Raw genomic sequence first — 19813 nt, forward strand, 5'->3', positions numbered from 1 at the left:
TAATGCAGAATAAATATCAAGGAACAAAAACGAATGGGGAAGCAAAATTTTATGACATAAAAATATCATTAAGAATGCAACAGATTTGATGGCGGGCGGCAACAGTTGCTTTTGTCACCGATCTCTAATAAAATATCACTTCAATAATCTTCTTCAATGTTTTTCACGTAATTGTAAATGTATGTATTACTTTTATGGCGGTAACCAAAATATTCACGGATAACAAAAAATAGGTACCAGAAAAAACGAACGTGTCGCGAAACATTTCCTTCAGAGTATTTTTTTATTGCTGCATGTAAATCTCACAAAGAAACCCATTACTATCATCAGTACAATAATAAAGAATCCGCCATCAGGAACCAATATCCTAGGAAAAAAAAGCTAAACTTTATTGAAGTAATATATTTTGCTATACTTGAAAACATTTTTCTATTATACAGGCATCGCATATAGCGGCAGAAAAATTCTGGGTTATAAATCCTGTGAGTATCTGTGAAAGTATTTGCTGCTGCTGACACAATACAAAAAATTCTTTGAGACACACTTGTGTAAACGTCAATTTTATTTATTGTTATCATAAAAATTATTATTGCAAAGTGTGAATATTATATTACACATTTGTGTAAAAAAAAAATGAGAAAGGAAATTCTTCTTCGGAACGAGTAATGATGGCAGAGATATTGATAACAAGTGATTGTCGGAATAAATCTATTTATTTCCACTTGCTTGTACTACCAACAATAATGGAAAGGAAAAGCGATGAATTACAAAAGAATTCATCAGAAATTGGTATGAATATAACAAGAATGTGACACAATGTGGATTGAATATTGATTTGCCTTATTTTAGACATAAGCACACAAAAGACGGACCGGAGAGTGTGTTACAAGTTGCTAAAGAAGAAGTCGATTCAGGTTTTTTTTTATTAAACCTTGAGGCTTTGTTTGCTTTTATCTCAATCCCAACTTTTTGATATAATAAAAATCTCCTTTCTTCTTTTGCTTTTTTGTGTGTTCGGAACTTGCACAAAAGTTGCCATGCAACAGCAAAAAATCGATTTGATTATTAGTTTTGTGAAAGAAACAAAAGAAAGTTCAAATTCCACCAATAATCTGTGTCTGTTTGCTAGTAATATTGTATGTTTGAAAGCTCTTCTAGATTTTCTCACATCCATACATTGTTGATGTTATTATTTCAAAAAAAAAAAGAGAAGTTTTTGAAAACTTTTTTTTATCATCAAGAGTTTAACTTTGTTTTTTTTTCACTCTTGAAAATGTGTTTCTAATCAAAAATGCAGCACTGCATCTTGCCTACAAGTTTTGCTTAAAGATAGCGTGAGTGTTATGTAAAATTAAACAAAAAATAGCAAGAAACTTTATCCTTTTCCAACTTGCGTGCAATAATGTTCTTATTGTTTTTTGCTCCAAGTTTGACACGATGATCTTTTATCCATATCGTTTTGAAGTTGAAAGATATCTATGAACTAATTTTAATACACTTAACACCACTTTATTAGAATTGATTCTAAAGTTTTTATTTATTGAATATTCAAAAATTAAGAATATTTTTTCAAATTTGTCTTTGAATAGTTTCATCAAGATTTTGCTAACAGTACTAGTTTTGTATGTATTAAAACAGATTTTTAACTACGAGTTAATTAATTAAAATTTTTGTCATAATTTTTTGCTAAAAATGATGTTATCGTATTTTTGAAAAAAAAAATCAAACCTATTTAGAAAATATTTAAATGTTTTTTCCGAAAATGTCCCAAATTATCCAAATTGTAAAGCTTTATATTTTCTCAATGGTTTTAAATTTTTAAAATAATAATACAATGATATCAAAAAAAAAAAATATTTGTGGCAAAAAAAAGAAATTTCTAAACAAATTCGTGGTTTACCATCATCCTTGCAAATAACATCTGGTTTGTGTAAAAGTTTATTTTTTTATCAATTTTTTAAATTCAATAAAAAGAGAAACACTGAATGAATTTCTAAAAAACATTTGAAGCAAAATGAAATGGAGAAATCCTTCCAGCGATACAAAGTTTTTGTGGTGAAGTTTTTGTCTTCCGATTGTTAAATAAAAGTAACTTTTCACATTTTACAGTTGAACATAATAATTAGTCAAGAAGAAAAAATTGAAATTCTAAAATTAGTAACGGTAATTCATTTCTATCTGTTTGCTTAAACCCGTTTTCCTATTAAATTTCGCGCATTCCCCTTCTCGGTAAAAAGAAAAAATGATCCGTTTAAAATGAGTTGAGACAAAAATATCTAAACGATTTTAATAGACTAATTTGTCCTTTTCTAAATGACTTTTTGAACGACGTCAGTATTACACGCACATAAATTAAAGAAATAAACTAACTGTGAGGGTGGAAGACATCCACCAACACAATTCTCCTCTTTAAAAAAATAAATTAAATTGAAATGATTTCTGTGTTGTTGGCATCGCGTCACAAGATTTGTAAGAAGAATAAGAAGAAGATGAGCGTTTTGCTCGTTAAAAGACTCGTAAGTTAGTTTGTGATGTTCGTGTCGTGTTTGATGTTGTTGACGTTGATGCTTTCGCTACGCGAATCGCTGATGGTGATGATAATGATGATGAAATAATAAAGTTTATGGAGAGAAAGCGTGCGGGAGATGGGGAGCAGAGAAAACAAGAAAAAAAATTGTCCTATGTTGCGCAACATGAACGCCAAAGTCACGAGATGAATCTCTAAAGGATATAATTAATATTAAAACAAACAGAAAAGCAATTAACGAATCATTTTTCCCCTTCACCAAGTTGCTTTATGAACTCCGTTACGCGTTCACTCGTGTAATCAAGAACGGAAATGTAATAAGTAGGTACCGTTGATATTGCAATATTTATTTTATAAAAAAATTCCTTTGTTTTTCAGTTCATGAACTGATAAAGTGTCACCGAAATGTCATCGTTATAAACAAACAACGAGTTTCAATAAATTTTACAATTGTTGGATGCATTCCAGTAAACAATTAATGATCCGATCAATTTGTAGTTCAACAGCAATAAACAACTGATGCAACTTTCGCAAGAAATCCATTAAATTACAACAATAACAATAATCAATCAATTCCCTTAATGCACCATTTTTTTGTTTCTATTCAGAAAAGAAAAAAAAATGTACGAAATCAATTGAAAAGAACAAGCCCATTATAGAGTTAAAATTTTATCGGAGAAAAAGTTCTCTTAAATTGTTTCTTGATATTTCCACAGAGAATATTTATTTATTTTTTAAAAAACTAAAACCGTATGTGATTCTTGATCATATTTATCGGAATCAATGTTAATGCCTTCAGGGACAAAAATTGTAATTTATCAACTGCATAAAAGCTGTCTTGTGTCATAATAATTTCTTTAAGGATTTAAAGATGCACCAAATTAAAAAAAAGTATTTAATGAAGTCTTATTTAAAAGAAAGAAAGTTTTTTTTACTTTTTTTTTGAAGTTCTGATTAGCTACGATTCTTTGTCTACAAGTGATGTAGCATAAAATGAAGAAATAAAGAAAAGTGAATAAAAATAAATGAACAGAATGTTTACAGGAAAAATAGATTACAGCACCCGACTACAATCACAGCAAGTAAGCATATAGACAGACAGTGAAGATCGATACACAATTCATTATTTTCTTGTTAGACAAATCGACTTACTGCCACAATTGTATTTAGTGTTGTAAGAAAGAATTAGGTTGAACATGAATTTTGCTTTTCAAGAAGCTTTTATTTTTTTTTTCATTTTTTCTTTGTTTCATAATAAGATGACAAAAAAAAGTGTTGAGATATTTTTTCGTAATAAGCAACAAAATTCTGGCTGTTTATCAATATTTTTGTTATTTTATTCAAAAATTAAAAATCATAAAAAAACTGTAAAAAATTTAATTTATTTTATAAAATAAATTTTAGGGAAGAAAAATCATGCAAAAACATAAAATTTAGTGAAAAAAATTTTGAAATTTTTAGAATGAAAGTAACGATAAAAAGTTGTTAAGTTTTTAATTTTTTTTAAAGTAAAAAGCTACGATTTTTGTCAAGAATTAACATTTTAAATATGGCTAATTTAAAAAAAAGCGAAATTAAAGAAAATTTGAGACATCCTCGTGTTCTTGTTTCGTTTTTAAATTTTCTTACTTTTTTTAAAGAAAAATACCAACAACGAAACATACAGAGGCAACTTGCATTCACCGTCAATATCTCGTATCTTGTTTATTTACAGTTCAATTTACCCTGAATTGAACATTATATTCGTTTACGTTTTATATATTTCTGTCTTACAGTTTACAGTACATCTCATTTATATTAGTTTGCAAAAGTGCATTTTTCGTCGTTTCGCTTGCTCGCAAGTAAACTACAGCGAAAACAACAACAACAATAAAACGACATGCAATCACATTATTTTTATTTATGTTTTTTAAACAAATGCAGAATTTTTTTTCCGTTCACCCAAAACGACAACAATAACGGCAAAACAACGGGCATTATACATATTTAATGTGAACTCAATTAAACTTTCTTTAATAATTTATAAAAGTAATGCAAAAGATATAAAATTTCCACAACGGCAATGTGAATGTTCGCGATATGTCGCGCAGCGAGAAATATGCATAACATTTTCCAAGCATAAGAATGCATGTTTTATACATGACATAATGTTTGTCTATATTCTTTAATGCACCTTTCCTTGAAGCAGACCGAAAGATAAGGATTTTCTCTTGATAATACTATGCTTAGTTGACATTTATTTGACTCTCGTAAGAAAAGAAAAACAGCAAAAGAAATGCAAAGACGCTTACCATGCAACTGTGCCAGTGATTGTAAGGTATTGGAGTTACAGTTGAGATATCCTGAAAGTACACAATAATAATAAAAAAAATGTTATTTCTATTTTTAAAAATACAATTTTATTTTTTTTTTCAAGTTTGTTCAATAAACTTATTCGAATATTTGAGACTTGAGCATAAATTCCAAAATATCAGAAACTTTTAATTTAATTTAATGGTCGTAACGAAAATGAATTTAATTTCAAGTTTCTAATATTCTAATAAATAATAACTCCTTTATTAAGAGTATCCCACACATCCTTTGAAAATATTTTAAAATACTTGCCAAAAGAAGGAATACCTAATCAAACAACATGCTTCATATCTTTCATGGTTGGCTAACAATTTATTCTCTTTACATTCATATATCTTGAATTTCCATCGCAACCTATGGATATTCACATCATTGCATTTTAATAGAGAAACTTTTTAATTTAATTTATTTTGTTAACGAACTTAACAGACATTTATCAGTCTTCAATATTAATATAATATAATAACACCAAGTTCTATCATTTCATGAAATGAAATAAAGGGTTGCACGATTTGAAAGACAATAACATATTTCGAGGTAAACTTGCAGTTACTATTAAATAGAAAATAACATTTTGAGTAAAACTTTATTTAAAATTTTCTTCTAAACTTTCGTTTAAACGTCTATCGGTTATTTAAAGTTTTGGGTTTTCTATATTTATTTTTCCAATTTGATGATGAATTTTCATCTTTATTTATATTCGAATGGTATTTAAAATTTCAAATTTATTTTTTCAATTTCAAACCCAATATATTTTTTGACCAATTTTAAAATTCCAGAAAGAAAAGAAAAAAATCCAGAAGAGCAAAATAAAAAAAAGTTGATAATTTTGTTTTTTTTTTATTAAAATGACTAATTTTGATTGAATATAATAAAAAAAATAAATGTTATAAATTTAAAAAACTAAGTTCAGTTACTAACTGAAGAAAAATAATTTTGGAAGAAAAAAATTTTCTAACTTTGCAAAAAAAAAATTCTTTAAAAATTAAAATAAATTGGATTTTTTTATCCTATTGGATTTTTTTATTGATTTTTCAAGATAAGGAATTTTATTTTGAAGAGGTAACTTACAAATATCAATTAATTAGGTATATTTTAATCGAAATGTATTTGTTTTAGCTCAAGGCATTTTTGTAGCAAATCTAAAATTTACTAACTAATTGGACACAAAATGATGACCATTAAAGGACATGCCCGAAGGATTTCCAACTGTATACACAACTTTAACTTTACTTTGTCTTATTATTTTCCACCTGATTTAACAGAATAAACACTCGTGTAATTTTAACCCTTTTCGGTAAATTAAATGACCTTCCGTTGAAACATACACTGTACTAGCAGCGATAGTTCGTTAAAACTATTAAAATGTTGTGTAATGGAAAATTTACCTTTGAAATTATCTCTGCAGATGTAAAATTTTGTATAAGGCCGTTCTCGGGTTTTAAACTTATTCAGTAAACTGGCAAGTTTGGTAGACAGACATTAAAGATTCATTTTTACCATGCCTTGTAATTTAATTAGCATAAAGTCCTAAATAAACACTACCGCTACTCTCTATTAGAGGTAATCTACGGAGCGTGGAACAGACATATATACATATAAAAGTTATCAGGCCAGCACTTTCCTCTGATGAGTAAAGAAGCAAAATTCTGTGACAACAAAGCATCGACTCTTATCTTTTTTAATGTGATGATTGTAGTTTAGTTTAATTAGTGGCGTTTATTTGTTTATTTTATCTATTTTTATCACTTTTGGGTGTTTTTTCAACCACTGACTTTTACCTCTGATTTCGACATTTATGGTTATTTTCCTCATAATAATTAATTATTATGTCAAAAAATATAAAACCGAAAAGTTTTTTTTTTATTACAAATATGGGATTTTTCATTTATTGGTAAAGGGGGAGAGATAAAAAAAGTTGTCTGTTCTGGGTAAAGTCTATGTCAAAAGGAAGCTGAAACCATTTTGATTGATGTTTATATGTTCTTGCTAATCTCATTATGACAAGCTTTGGTTTAAAGCATTAAAAATGATGAAGATATTAAAAAATCTCATTAAAAATTGAGTTTATTTTAAAACATGCGAAAGATTTTCCCGAGTCTATTTGTCATGTATTAAAAATTTCCTAGAATTTAATAACTAGGAAACAGTAGAAAAATTTTTGAAGTATCAAAAAACAAAAGTTTAAAGGAATATACCAAGATGATAAACTCGATTTATTATTGCAAAATCATTCACAGACGTTATTTTTTCATAAATCTTCTTATTTAAAATATTTTGACGTTGCAAGAATCTGATTTTACTTACTTGATCAGTATTTTACAAAAAATAACGAGATTATTTATGTATGTATGTTAAAAAATTTCGTTTGAGATAACTTTCAACATTTTATTAAAGAATCAAAAAGTGCTTACGTTCCTTCTTTAGCATCACTTAATATTGTTTGAAAAAAAAATCCACTTGATATATTTTTTTTTCGATTTCTTAAAATCGTTTCTACCCTCTAAAAATATTTTTTGAAAAAGTAAGAATATATAACAACGAAAAATGTAACCGATGGCACGCGTCATTTGACATGGAACAATGGAAAAACTGGTTGTTGCATTTTTCCAAACAAATAGATTTATGAATATGATAAAATAATATGATTTTCGCTTTTTTTTTCAACGAATGTATTTAAATACGAAGGTACACGGCGCACTTTTGACACAGAAACATGGAAAAGATGAAAAATAAAACAAACGTAAGCATTTTTTCGTAGATTTATGGTTTTAATAAAGTTGTATTATACAGAAATATATTTTTTCAAACACAATTGAAATCCGGATAGGTTTGCGGAAAGCAATGTAAAAGTCGCGTATTTAAACGAAAAAAAAAAAATAAAATACGAAAAAGATGACAAGGAATGTAGAAAAATTTTTATACGCTCGAAAATTGTCTGTACTTGACTCGCGTGCATGTGTTTGCAAAAATAAATAAGACAAAATGTTGAAAATTTTCACGTTAAAAATTATTTTTGAACATAAAAGGAGGAAAAAGAATTTTTCACGTTTATTGAATGAAAATTCGTAGGAAAAAAAACAAAAGACGTTGAATATTATTATTATTTTGACTTCATTTGGCACACAATTGAATTGACAAAAGTATGCTAAGACATAAATCTTTGTCGTGCGTTTATACAAAACCATTGGAGGAGCTTTTGTTACGTGAATACATTAAAGGGGTGGATTTAATATGATTATTGCGCGCCATGTACGTGTTTGTGTTGTTGTACCTGTTGTCTAAATGCACACATAATATGCCGGCGAAGTAAAAATAAGAGGAAAAAAAGGAAGGAGACTTATTGTTATTAAGGCAAAATTTATTTCCTTATCCTACTTTTATTGTTTTTATTTTTATTATTATTGTATGCCCAAAGTGTTTGAAACTTTCTTTTTTTGTGTAAGAAAACGCACAAAGTTTTTCCAACATCGGATAAAAAAAGAAAGTTTTAAGCTGGCTTTTATTATAGTACGCATATTCCCTTATGTCACATCAAGTACGTGTCGTGTCACAACATATTGAAACCGAAACAAAACTACTCATGTCATCGTGTTTTGACTACTTAATAAATCTCAGTTGTGTGTTTATGGATACACGAGCGTAATTAATTTGTATCTTTCAGCACGACAAGGAAAGTATTATAAATTTATAAGCCACAACAAATTCCTGTATTTTAAGAAAAGTTATCAAAGTCAAAAATATAAAAAAAATTAAAAAAAAAACAAATTTTGTACAAAAAATAAATTAATTTTATTTTATTAATTTTGTTAATTAATTAAGACAAAAAGAACCAATTAAAATAATAAAAAATTAAGAAATTTCCCAATAAAAACTTACAAATCTCCCTTCTGAGCGAAACCTCGAAAATTTACTTTGAAAGTGAGAACTCGAAAATATATCTTAAAAATGGAGAAATCAAAAATAAATTTTGAAATTTAATCCCAAAATGTGATCCCGAAAAAATTTAGAAGATTTTAAATGACAAATTATGTGCTAAAAATTATTTTTTTAACTTTGAAATTATTAGAAAATATTAAACATTTTTATAAAATTGACAAAAACAGGGTTTTTATCACAAGTGCAGCCTTACTTGATATTAATAACATGCATGACGACAAAACAACAGCGGTAATCTAATATAACAAATTCCAATAAATTATAAATTTTCTAAATATTAAAGCAGAATTTATTATTCCGAATGTAAATTTAGTTTTGCTTTGTCCACTTTTGGTCCTCGCATTAAATTTGCGTCTCGCATGCCGTTCATTTTTGTATCATTACATGTACACAGAAAGTAATAATTGCATTTCATTGTTCACAAAACTAAATGCATATGTTTCGAAATTCGACCATCGGCATGCTGCATATTTCATTTTCAAGTGACAATAATAATAACAATATTAATTTGAGCAATGTTACTCGAAATAAATGGTTCACTATCCCATTGTTGCAGTTTGTGTTTAGAGTGCTCCGCATTCTCTTGTCTCGAGTATTTTCGTATAATGTGTCAGCGTACAAGTGTGTGGTTTGTTTTCATCCGTAAAGCTTATAATAACTGGATAACTGGACAATGGCGGCGGTAAATTGGAACATCTATCGTTTCACGTTGCTCAGACAGCGTTGTATTTCGGTAGTGTGCCATCAATTTATTTTCCAGTGCACAATCAAGACTTAAAAATTGCATGCTTTTTGTAAACGAAATATCAATAAAAAGTGTTTGGATGTAGTAATATTTAGGTGACATCTGTGTGGAATGACTGCGATTGTGTCCTGTGCATGTCCAATAAGCCATTTTACCAAAAATTTAAAAATATTTGACAATAAACTGTGGAAACTCCTTTTATTATTAAATTCTTTCTATTCTATGTGATGTTTAATTTGATATTTTACTGCCTATTTTTATTATTTCTGTCAACATATTGTACATTTTTTATGATTATCATGTCTCCTTTAATTTAATAATTTTATCAAAAGGTAGAAAGGTATAGAAACTCATTCTTTTCAATATTTCTCTTGACAAAATTTGCATTTTTAATTAATTAATTCTATTACGTTGTATTTGTTGATGTTTTTACCGTCACAATTTTAATACGATACACATTAATTAATTTTTTCTGCCTAAAAATGAGACACTGGATGTTGCTTAACGTCATAAACCGTACAAAAGACTAACCACACCTTAAACCCATCATTTGCATAGTAGACAGTTTGTAACGAATTTTAAAAGGGAAACCACGAAAAATGTTTTATTCATTTTTTTGTTTTTTTGTTGCTTTCGTCGTTTAGATAATTATTTTTTAGAACAATATCAGTGCTCAATATAGAGACATTTGATTGACAATCATTAAAAATATATAAACTTGTTTTAACGCCTGGTTATTTATTAAGGCACGATATAAAATTATTTGATTTTTCGTCAAAAAAAAAAAATCCTAAATTTTGAAAATCAGAGGGAGCATTTTTCTACATTTTTTGATTAACAGACCTTTAAAAATTACTGCTTACATTAATATCATACTTGATTTGCTTAAAATTTAAAAAAAAATTAGTCACGTGACCAAAGTCGAATTTTTGAAAAACTCCATTTAGACCTATTTTGACTTAAAAAAAACTATAAATCGTGAAAAAAAACTCAATAAATTGTAAAAATTGTCGATTTTTGGTTAAAAACGTTTATTTAGCAAATAATTTTTAATTAATTAAAAAAAATAAATCATTGTCATGACGCCTGGTTGTTTGTTCAATTTTCACAACTAAAACACAATTAAATAAATTCACATTTATTTTATTTTAATTGTTGGACAATGTAAATAATCAACACTAGCTTGCACTAAAAAAATAATTGCTAACGACATTTCACAATAAACTGTTTGATTATTTAAAACCTCATGAACAAAACCAGAAAATTGCTATAAATTAATTATATAAATGATAATTCATGGGGTTATTTTTTTTTTCGTAATTCAACAATTTCACAAAATAAAATTCAACAATTTATTAGTCAGATATCATGTCACTCTCGGTCAGATTAATTATTTTCTCATACCACGTTTTACATGTTTTTTGTTTAAATAAATGGAAAATAGCCCATTTATCTCTTATATAATAACATTATAAATAAATAAATTTAAATGGGTTTTCTCCTCTGTTTACATTCATTCGGTTGTTACTTACTGACTCACAGAAGTTGCCGCCGCACGACAAAATGAGAAAAAAAAGTCGTCTCTGATATTTTTTGTCATCAGTTATAATAATAATGATACAAGAATTTTGTCATATCTATAAATTTGTATGAGCGAAAGATACGGTCATGCCGCCGCCACCGCCGCCGGATACATGAATAAAACATTGAATTAGGACCGGAAACTTAAAATACAACATTTATAATATATACTTTAAATGCTTTTTACTCTAGCAGTGTCTGCATAATGGTTACTCTGCTTTTTCAATATCTCTCTCGGTCTCTCAGAATTCTGTGTGTATGATAATAATCTTTCGTTTACATGTGTCGTCTGCCTTTTGCTAGTGGTTTTTAGATATTGTACATTTTATACGACATGATGAGATAATTTATCTTGTTTTTAGCTTTCAATTCTACCGAGAGAGAGAAAATGTAATGCATGGAAGTTTATACAATAGTTTCATTATGATTATCATAAAACAAGAACTGGAATGCATTTATGTGTGGATAAATCATGGTCATTTTGATCTATTGTAATGCACTTCTGAACATGATTTAGATTTATTAGCCGTATGAGTTTCAGTTGAAATGTGAAAGAAATGTGTCTGTTATCTGCACCTGGTGAGAATTTTACTTTTAACATGAGAAAATTAACATTAATTTTACGTAAAAAATGCATTACAAATTTTATATCTTATCTAAAACTACTTTGCAACGACAAACATGTAAAGATATGAAGTTTTCGTTCGAAGAAAAAAGATCCATGATACCGCATTTCGATTTCATTTACTATGTAATAGTTATAACCATGTGACCCGTGAAATTTTACAAAACACGTGACCAGAGTAATATTTAAACCACGTGATTTGAAAATGTTTCTAAGCCACGTGACCTGAGTAAAATTTCAAGTCACGTGAGAAATTTTCAAACCACGTGGTTTAAAAAATTTTTCACACTTGATAATTAAAATATTAAAACCACGTGACCTGAGAAAATTTCAAATCACGTGACCTGAAAAATTTTTTCGATCTACGTAACCCATATTTTGTTTTCAAATCAAGTGACAATTTTTAAACCACGTGACTTGGCACCGTCAATCCCAGGACAATACAGATTTTTTTCCGAAATGCGGTAAAAAATGAGAATTTCATTAATTTTTACTGGTACATATTTTATCCTCCTCTTACACTCTTTAAAAGGTAGATGGTACATAAGAGGATTTTCATTTCATGCAAATTTGATGCATATTCACACATAACACACTTACTCACTTTTGCTTACATGAATAACTTAAAAATATTTACATTTGCACTTTACATTAATAATAACTGCAATGTGAATGTAGGACGCTTTGTCTACACACAAGCACACATTTATTAATTAATTTATCTAAATAGCAGTCTCAGACAGACTTTTATGCACGTACCAAGACTGGAGAAAAAGTGATTCATGGTACAACGTTAATTAATATTTACCTGAATTAAACAAACTTTATATTTAAAGTGCCATGGTAGAGAAAATAAAAATCTTTTTCATCACTGTAAATAGTTTTATAACCCCATAAAAGTCAAATAAAAATTAAAATTCTATTACTGTAGAAATAAAAGCACAAATAACAACAACATCATGAAATAAAAAACACTTTTCCATGGTTTTTAAATTCTGCGATAGTTTTGGTTTATTTGATGTAATTTGATTTTGCATGAAAAAACATTGAAACTCATTAGAGAGACTGCACAAAAGTGCATTTTAAACGTAAAAGTGACATGATTTTTCTCCAAAGAGAATGCACAAACAACAACGTGATGCCACATAACGATCCTGTAACTGACCTCAAAATGAGATTATGCTTGTTCACGTAGAAATAAAGGTATAAACATTTTTTCTCTCTACCCTCTCTTTACATGTTTTAATGTTAAACAAATAAAAAAAAATGCATTTAAAACCAGAAGGTAATTGCATTTTATTTACAGAGAAAAAAAATTTTCAGACCAGAACGAAACAATTTGATGATTTTTCTGAAAGCAAAATGCAATGACATCTGATTTACATCAGATTTTGAAAAAAAAACATTTAATTTATTTCATTGCAAAATTAAAATGAATCAATAACTATGCATAAATAAGCTTCAATTAATGCTGATAGTTCGAACCAAAATTTATTCAATTATCTAAATTTTAGATAATTATTTTTTGTTTGAAATGAAAATAAACTTTAGATAATAGCAGGATAAAATATTTTGAAAAATAAAATTTTTAATTCAATACCTAAAATAGTGGCATTGAAGAGAAAGTTTAATTTGACAGTCATGTGTTCAATTGAAAAACAATTGTGCATTATTGAACGAAAAGCGAAGTTATAAAATTCAAGGAAGTCAGATAAAAATAAATGCTTGAAAATTTTTATAGTGAATTTACAATAAACACACATAACGGAAACGAAAATAAAAGTACCAGGCGTTGCCATCAAAAACTAACATTTTAACTGCATTCCGAAGAAAAAAATCCTTGGTATGAAAATTAATCAGGTCACGTGGTTTAATTTTTTACAAGTCACGTGGTCTGAAGATTTGTTAGGTTATGTGGTTTGAATATTTTTGAGGTCACGTGGTTTAAAAATGTTTTTAAAGTTACGTGATTTGATAATTTGATTTTTTTAGAGTCTCGTGATTTAAAAATTTTTTAGGTCACGTGGTTTAGAAAATTTGGTCCAAAAATTTGATAAACCACGTGGTTAAAAAATTACGTTGTCAACGAAACCGAAATACGGTACCGTCGTTGGTTGTTATCCAAACGACAGCTTTTTATATTTTTTTTCTAAAGTTCACGCTTAACAACACATTTTTCAGCAGTTGAGCTTTTGGTGTTATTTCTTTTATTTTTCCTTGATACTTGTCTCTACATATGTCACTTATTGTTAGTGTTATTATACTAGCGTGACAGCAAAAGCGGAGCAACACGACAGCATGACTACACACACCATATATTGATAACACAACAAGAATAACAAAACATGGAATGATAATAAGGAAATTTGATATTCAGTAATAATATTTGAGATAATTTTCTCGTTCTGTCGTTGTCGATCCTTTTATACGTTTTTTCTTTGTCGTCGTCACCAAGACGGCACACAAGGAAAATATGCATATGTCTGAAAAAAATATACATGAGTTCTTATCATTTTTAGTTCATCCAATTCTTGGAAAATGTTTTTTTGTGCTCGCCATGTGGTAAACGAATTTTTTTATTCTAAAACCAAAGACTGCTATTTCAGTTAATCGGAATAAAAATAAAAAAAATTAGCATACACGTGAAAATGAGCAAACATTACGGCTCAACCTTTGATAAACGCAAAAAAGGTTTGAATTAAGATAGCGGACGAAAAAATATCAAGCAATTTGCTCAGTAATAAAAAAAAGTTGCTGAAGATAAAAATTGTTCGCAAGTTTGACGCATATTCGGGATATTTCTCCAGAGAAAATATTAATGTGAAACATTTCCAGAAGAAGTTTGAGATATGAATCAAATGTTCCTGGCAAAAGTACCGGTTCCTGTTGAAAATTCATGATAATTTGTACATAACATCTTGATAACGCGGAAGATATTTTTATACATGTGATGATACCTTGTGGCGAAAAAAAGAAGCAAATAATCATAAAAAGAGTATTTGGACATAAAATATGCAAAATAGGGCGTTGCTGACGTTATAGAAAAAATTTCTTAGTTGAACCATAATTTCACTGACGAACAATAGCATGGTTTAATTTTTTTCTTTTAGGTTTCTTTTAACAAAGAAAAAGAAGAATATTTAAGTAAAAATGGAACAAATAAAACCTAATTACATCTCCTTTGGCAAACTTCTTGCATGGCAAAAGCGGTGTACAAATTATTCGCATTAAAAGGGTAATTAAAGGTTCAATAACGACTGTCAATATGCACCGCATCTCATTGTCTTTTCATAGAATAATGAAGATCTACGGCACAAATAAAAATATATTTCAATGAATGCGCAACCTGTGAAAACGAAGAAGAAGTCGATGGAAATTTTAATTTCCTCTTGGGTGGTAAAATACTTTCTTTATCTAAGACTTCCTCGTGATTTTCACGAGCACGCCCTCAATGAAGACAAATAAAATGAAAATGAGGCAAGAAGAAAAAAAAAGAATACACACAATGAATGAATTCACCGTAAAAAAGCAGCTGAACCAGACAATTGATTTAGTTTGTGTAGTAGATTTACTCTTTTTAATCCCGATTAGGTAAAGGTAATTGAAGCGTCACTAATAAAATAATGGTTTGAAGTTTTTGTCTACATCCGTGCCATACGAATTCAAGATATTCGTCGATGTGCTTTTATAGAAAAGAAGCCAAAACAGGAATTGTTTAATCGAAAGAACAAATTTAATTTGTGTGTGTGTGTGGTTGCTTTTGTCTTTTCTTCTTTCGGTTGTGCCTGTCGCTTTTATCTGCCAAATTTATTTCACAGCAAATAATTTGTTATGTATTTCTCAGTGGTGGTGGTGGTTTCAATTGGAATTTTCCGAAGGAATATTTAAACTTTTGTGTAAAAGAACAACAAAAGTTCTTTGAAGAAAATGAACGTCTTCTTTTTTCACGAACTATCACAGATTAGCGAGAAAGACTGAAATGCTCGTAAAAACTTGTAACTTTCGAAAAGCGGAAACATAAACTGTTGTGAACAGCAACATGAGCGGATGTAATAATTTTGTTAATTAAATATCGAAAACAATGGAGTCGTTCTCGAGTTGGGAAGTTCTTTTTATTCTTTTTTTATGAAAACATGGAAAGAAATTGGTGGCATTGGAGAGCATCATCACAAGATCATTATGTGAGATCGGTAAATTGAAAAGAATGCAAAGCCTTAGAAAATGAAAAAGCGATCAAAGGATCCTTCCAATTCACTTAATTATTCTTTCATCGAATCAGATTCGATAGTATTTACCACTTTGTTATTAATAATCATTTTATTTATTAGTTGATTTTATAAATATTTTTTAATATCTCTCAAATACTTTTTTAATATGCTAAATATTTTCTAAATAATTTTTTTTGTGAGACAAATTAATTTCCTTTTCAACAAAATTTTTCGGGAACATAAAAATCATTTTAGTTAAAGCATTGGAATAATGGAGACGATACATTAATGCTTTCTTCTTATTATTAATTATTCAATGTTCTTCGTTTTGTTTTTGTCATCCCCCGAATCTTGACAAAAGTGTATGTGTGTGAAGCAAAGCAGAAAAGATAAGAGGTTTTCCTCATACAATAATAATTATAATTAAACAGAGACCGATAGAGACTAAGAATACAGTCTATATACACAAACGAGGAAGCAAGCTAATGCTGCGGTTTTCCATCCATTTTACAATAAATTAATAAATTATTATTATTTAACTTCCTCTTACCAGCTTACCGCCCTCACTGCCACTTTTTCTGGCAGTATCTTTAATATTCATGCGATGTTTCTTACCCAAATATATTCTCTACCCAAATATGAATGAATGCGAATTCACATGAGGCAAAATTAAAGATGCTTACCTGCAAAGAAAAAGAAAGAAAAAATAAGTTAATAAAGTAATTTTCCGGTTGAATATACAGAATCATGATGCTGAATGATTGAACGATAAAGGAGAAAAGAATAATTGAAAAGGGATCTCACGTAAAGAAATGAAAGAGATTCCTAAATTCGGTAGAGATAATTTGGATCAATTGAAAAATGTGTGTTTTGAATTAAGGGAAAAGATATAATAAAGTGCAACAAGTCAACTGTTTATTTAACTATCTCATCACTTTGCAAAATAAAAAAAATCGTAAATTGCTTTAAAAATACTTTTTCGCAAGAAAACTTTTTCTATCATCAGCTTTTCTATGCACAAAAAATATCAAACAGAAAATCACGTCGCGTATAAAAACAATGCCAAGAATATCTCAATTTGCTTTGTTTTTGAGCAAAACATCATTCATTCTATAAACGTTGCGTTCTTTCACCTTATGACTTGACTTAACTCAATTTACAGGAACAGATTTTGCAAAAAAACAAAAAAAAAACATTCTAAGAATGTAAAGAAAACCGCATAAAACACAGATTCCTTACAGTTTGCCTTCGAAAGACGCATATAAACTTGTTAACTTTTACTCTACTCGACAAATCGTTGTAGCTATACAGAACACCCACACAATCGCAACACGTCAGAAAACTTTTTTGATTACTTCTCTCTGGAAGACGTTAAAAAGTAGAATCTCATCTGCTTGAAAAACAATATGTCTTACGCCTTTATGCCTTTATGTCGTCAACAACATCAATCTATTGACAGATTTTTTTAGAGGTTTATCGAAAATGATCGGCGGGTAATGCAAATAAATTTAATATTTTCATATTTTGTCTTCTAAATTAATTAAGTTATAATGTTATTTTTAATTATTTTCAAATTTAAATTTAATAAAAAACTTGTATTGTCTTATAAAAAAAAATTTTTTTGGTCACGTGACCTATTTTTTTTCTAATTCAAATATCTAGATGATGTCTTTTCAAAACAATTTTAAGTCGGTTAATTTTAATTATAAATGTTAGGTATTTTTCAAGATTTTTTTTTAAATTTTCACTCTGAATTTTTTCAATACCCTTCGGACAAACGGTGAATCAATAAATTTAATCGCTTAATATATACGATGAGGTGATAATGATTTTTTTTCTAAACGCAAAAGTAATGAAGTGAAAAGAATGAAAGAGGGTTAACCCTCAAAACGACACAAACTCATTGTTAATTAATTAGTATTCTGCCAAAGTCCACATATGCCAATAAATAGAAAATCAGGTAACCTTTTGAGAATACACATTTACACATCCTTTTTCTTTCAACGGCTACAACCGGTTTAGCAAACAAATGACGACCAACAAGTACCGCCACAAAACATATTGTAGCAGCAACAACTGAGATAACTTGATTAGTCGCCATTCGACTAGTTCAATCACATACCGATGCGGACAATTAAATGAATATTTAAACGCTTAGGCATGAGAATTAGATTGATAAGTTTACTTAAAGAGATCACGTCTGACATAATTGAAGAAATGTAGTTTGCCGTGCTTGTTTGTTGTGGCTCGCATTGACTGAAATAGTTAATTAAGGAATCATGCTTTCAACTTTTACGATTCAGCAGAATGTTATGCCAGACCGATTACTAAGCCGATATGACATTCTTAGTTAATATACGGATTTACGAGAATTGAAAATACTTGGAACGTTGTTGCTCTCGATAATAACAAATATTTTAAAATTCAAAGCCAGATTATGTTTTTATCATATACACAAGACAAAACAATTCAATTGAGTTATTTGAGCATGCAGGGAATCCATGTAAATCCAAATAAATTTGCTGGACATGACGAGCTTTTATTGACATTCCTCTTTGAAATATGTGATGGATACATAATGTTGCATATGAATAAATTTCGGTTTCCATTCATGCAGTTATTATGCAAGACCAGTTTCTCTGCAGTGAAAATAAGAAGAACTACACCAAGTCCATTGAAACATTTTATTGATTAATTTGTGAGAAACTCGTTTAAAACACCGGAACGCAAAAACATTTCTGGGTAAATAGATATGAACGTAATCAGGAAAGTAAACTAATATTTGTCAGATATTTTTGACACACATTGTAGTATGTGCATTCTGGGCTTATCAATCAGTTTGACAAACATTTTACAATACTGCAATTGTTAAAAAGTGTTTTGTTATTTCATCAGAGTTACAGTCTTTTCAGCTTTTCAAATGATGTTGGTTTTCTCGTGAATTTTAATTTATTTACTTTTATTGGTTCAGATTTCAACGTGATATTTTGTTTTTAGTAGCTTTGGCTCAAATTACCGTATTCAGTGGTGTATTTACAAAATTTTGGACTTGAGACTATTTTGGGTATGGAAATACATGAACAAAATAAAATGCTTGACAAGTGAGAAAAAGAGTTTTTGTGAGTTTTTAAAAACAAATGAACTTTTGGAACAAAATTTGTATGAAAATTAAAAGTTTTTGTTCATGTCAAAAAAACTTATAAGCAAAATTAGTTTGAGAATTTGATTTTTTTGTGACAAAAAAATTTGTTAAGCCTTGTTGATTTGCATGAGAATCAAGTCATTAGTGGACAAACGTTTTTTTATTTATTTTTTTGTTTGTCACTAATACTTTTTTTTCAAAGAAATTTTACTAACAAAAAATTTTTGCAAAAAACATTTCTGCCTTATAGAAATAATACTTCAGTTCAAAAACATCAGTTCAATTTAACAAAAAAAATTATAGGCTTATATGAAATAAAAGAAACATACTTTTCACCCTTTTCACATAAGATCTTATTTATGCCCTGTTTGCATATAAACCTAATATGCTAATTGTAATATTTCACTTTTCAAATTTCATTCTCATCAAATATTTGTAGTGGAAACATTTTTCAATAAACTGACAGATAAATGCAACAAACATATGACTTTACTTGTTAACACACCCTCTAATTTCAAGAGCGCCAAATTGTTGATACCAAATATAATTTAAACTAATAAACAAAGTTTCGCAAACATGTTAGAACAGCCGAGGTACTTTACGTATCAAATATAAGACAACATGTATATTTTGATTGACTGACACTGAAAAGTTGTTAATGAATTACATCAATGCTTTTGTAAATTTGTTTTAA

The 19813-nt window shown here is 28.4% G+C and overlaps 1 protein-coding gene across 1 annotated transcript in view; it reads right to left on the minus strand.

Moving 5' to 3' along the window:
* The window catches only part of LOC134835644 (cytoplasmic polyadenylation element-binding protein 2), a 170447-nt gene that overhangs the window by 60551 nt on the left and 90083 nt on the right, over positions 1 to 19813 (minus strand). The window contains exon 3 of the mRNA XM_063850562.1: positions 4819 to 4869. Within this exon, the coding sequence (XP_063706632.1) occupies positions 4819 to 4869 (51 nt within the window). The remainder of the gene's footprint in view (positions 1 to 4818; positions 4870 to 19813) is intronic.

Source organism: Culicoides brevitarsis, chromosome 3, assembly GCF_036172545.1.
Source record: "Culicoides brevitarsis isolate CSIRO-B50_1 chromosome 3, AGI_CSIRO_Cbre_v1, whole genome shotgun sequence".
Lineage (NCBI taxonomy): Eukaryota > Metazoa > Arthropoda > Insecta > Diptera > Ceratopogonidae > Culicoides > Culicoides brevitarsis.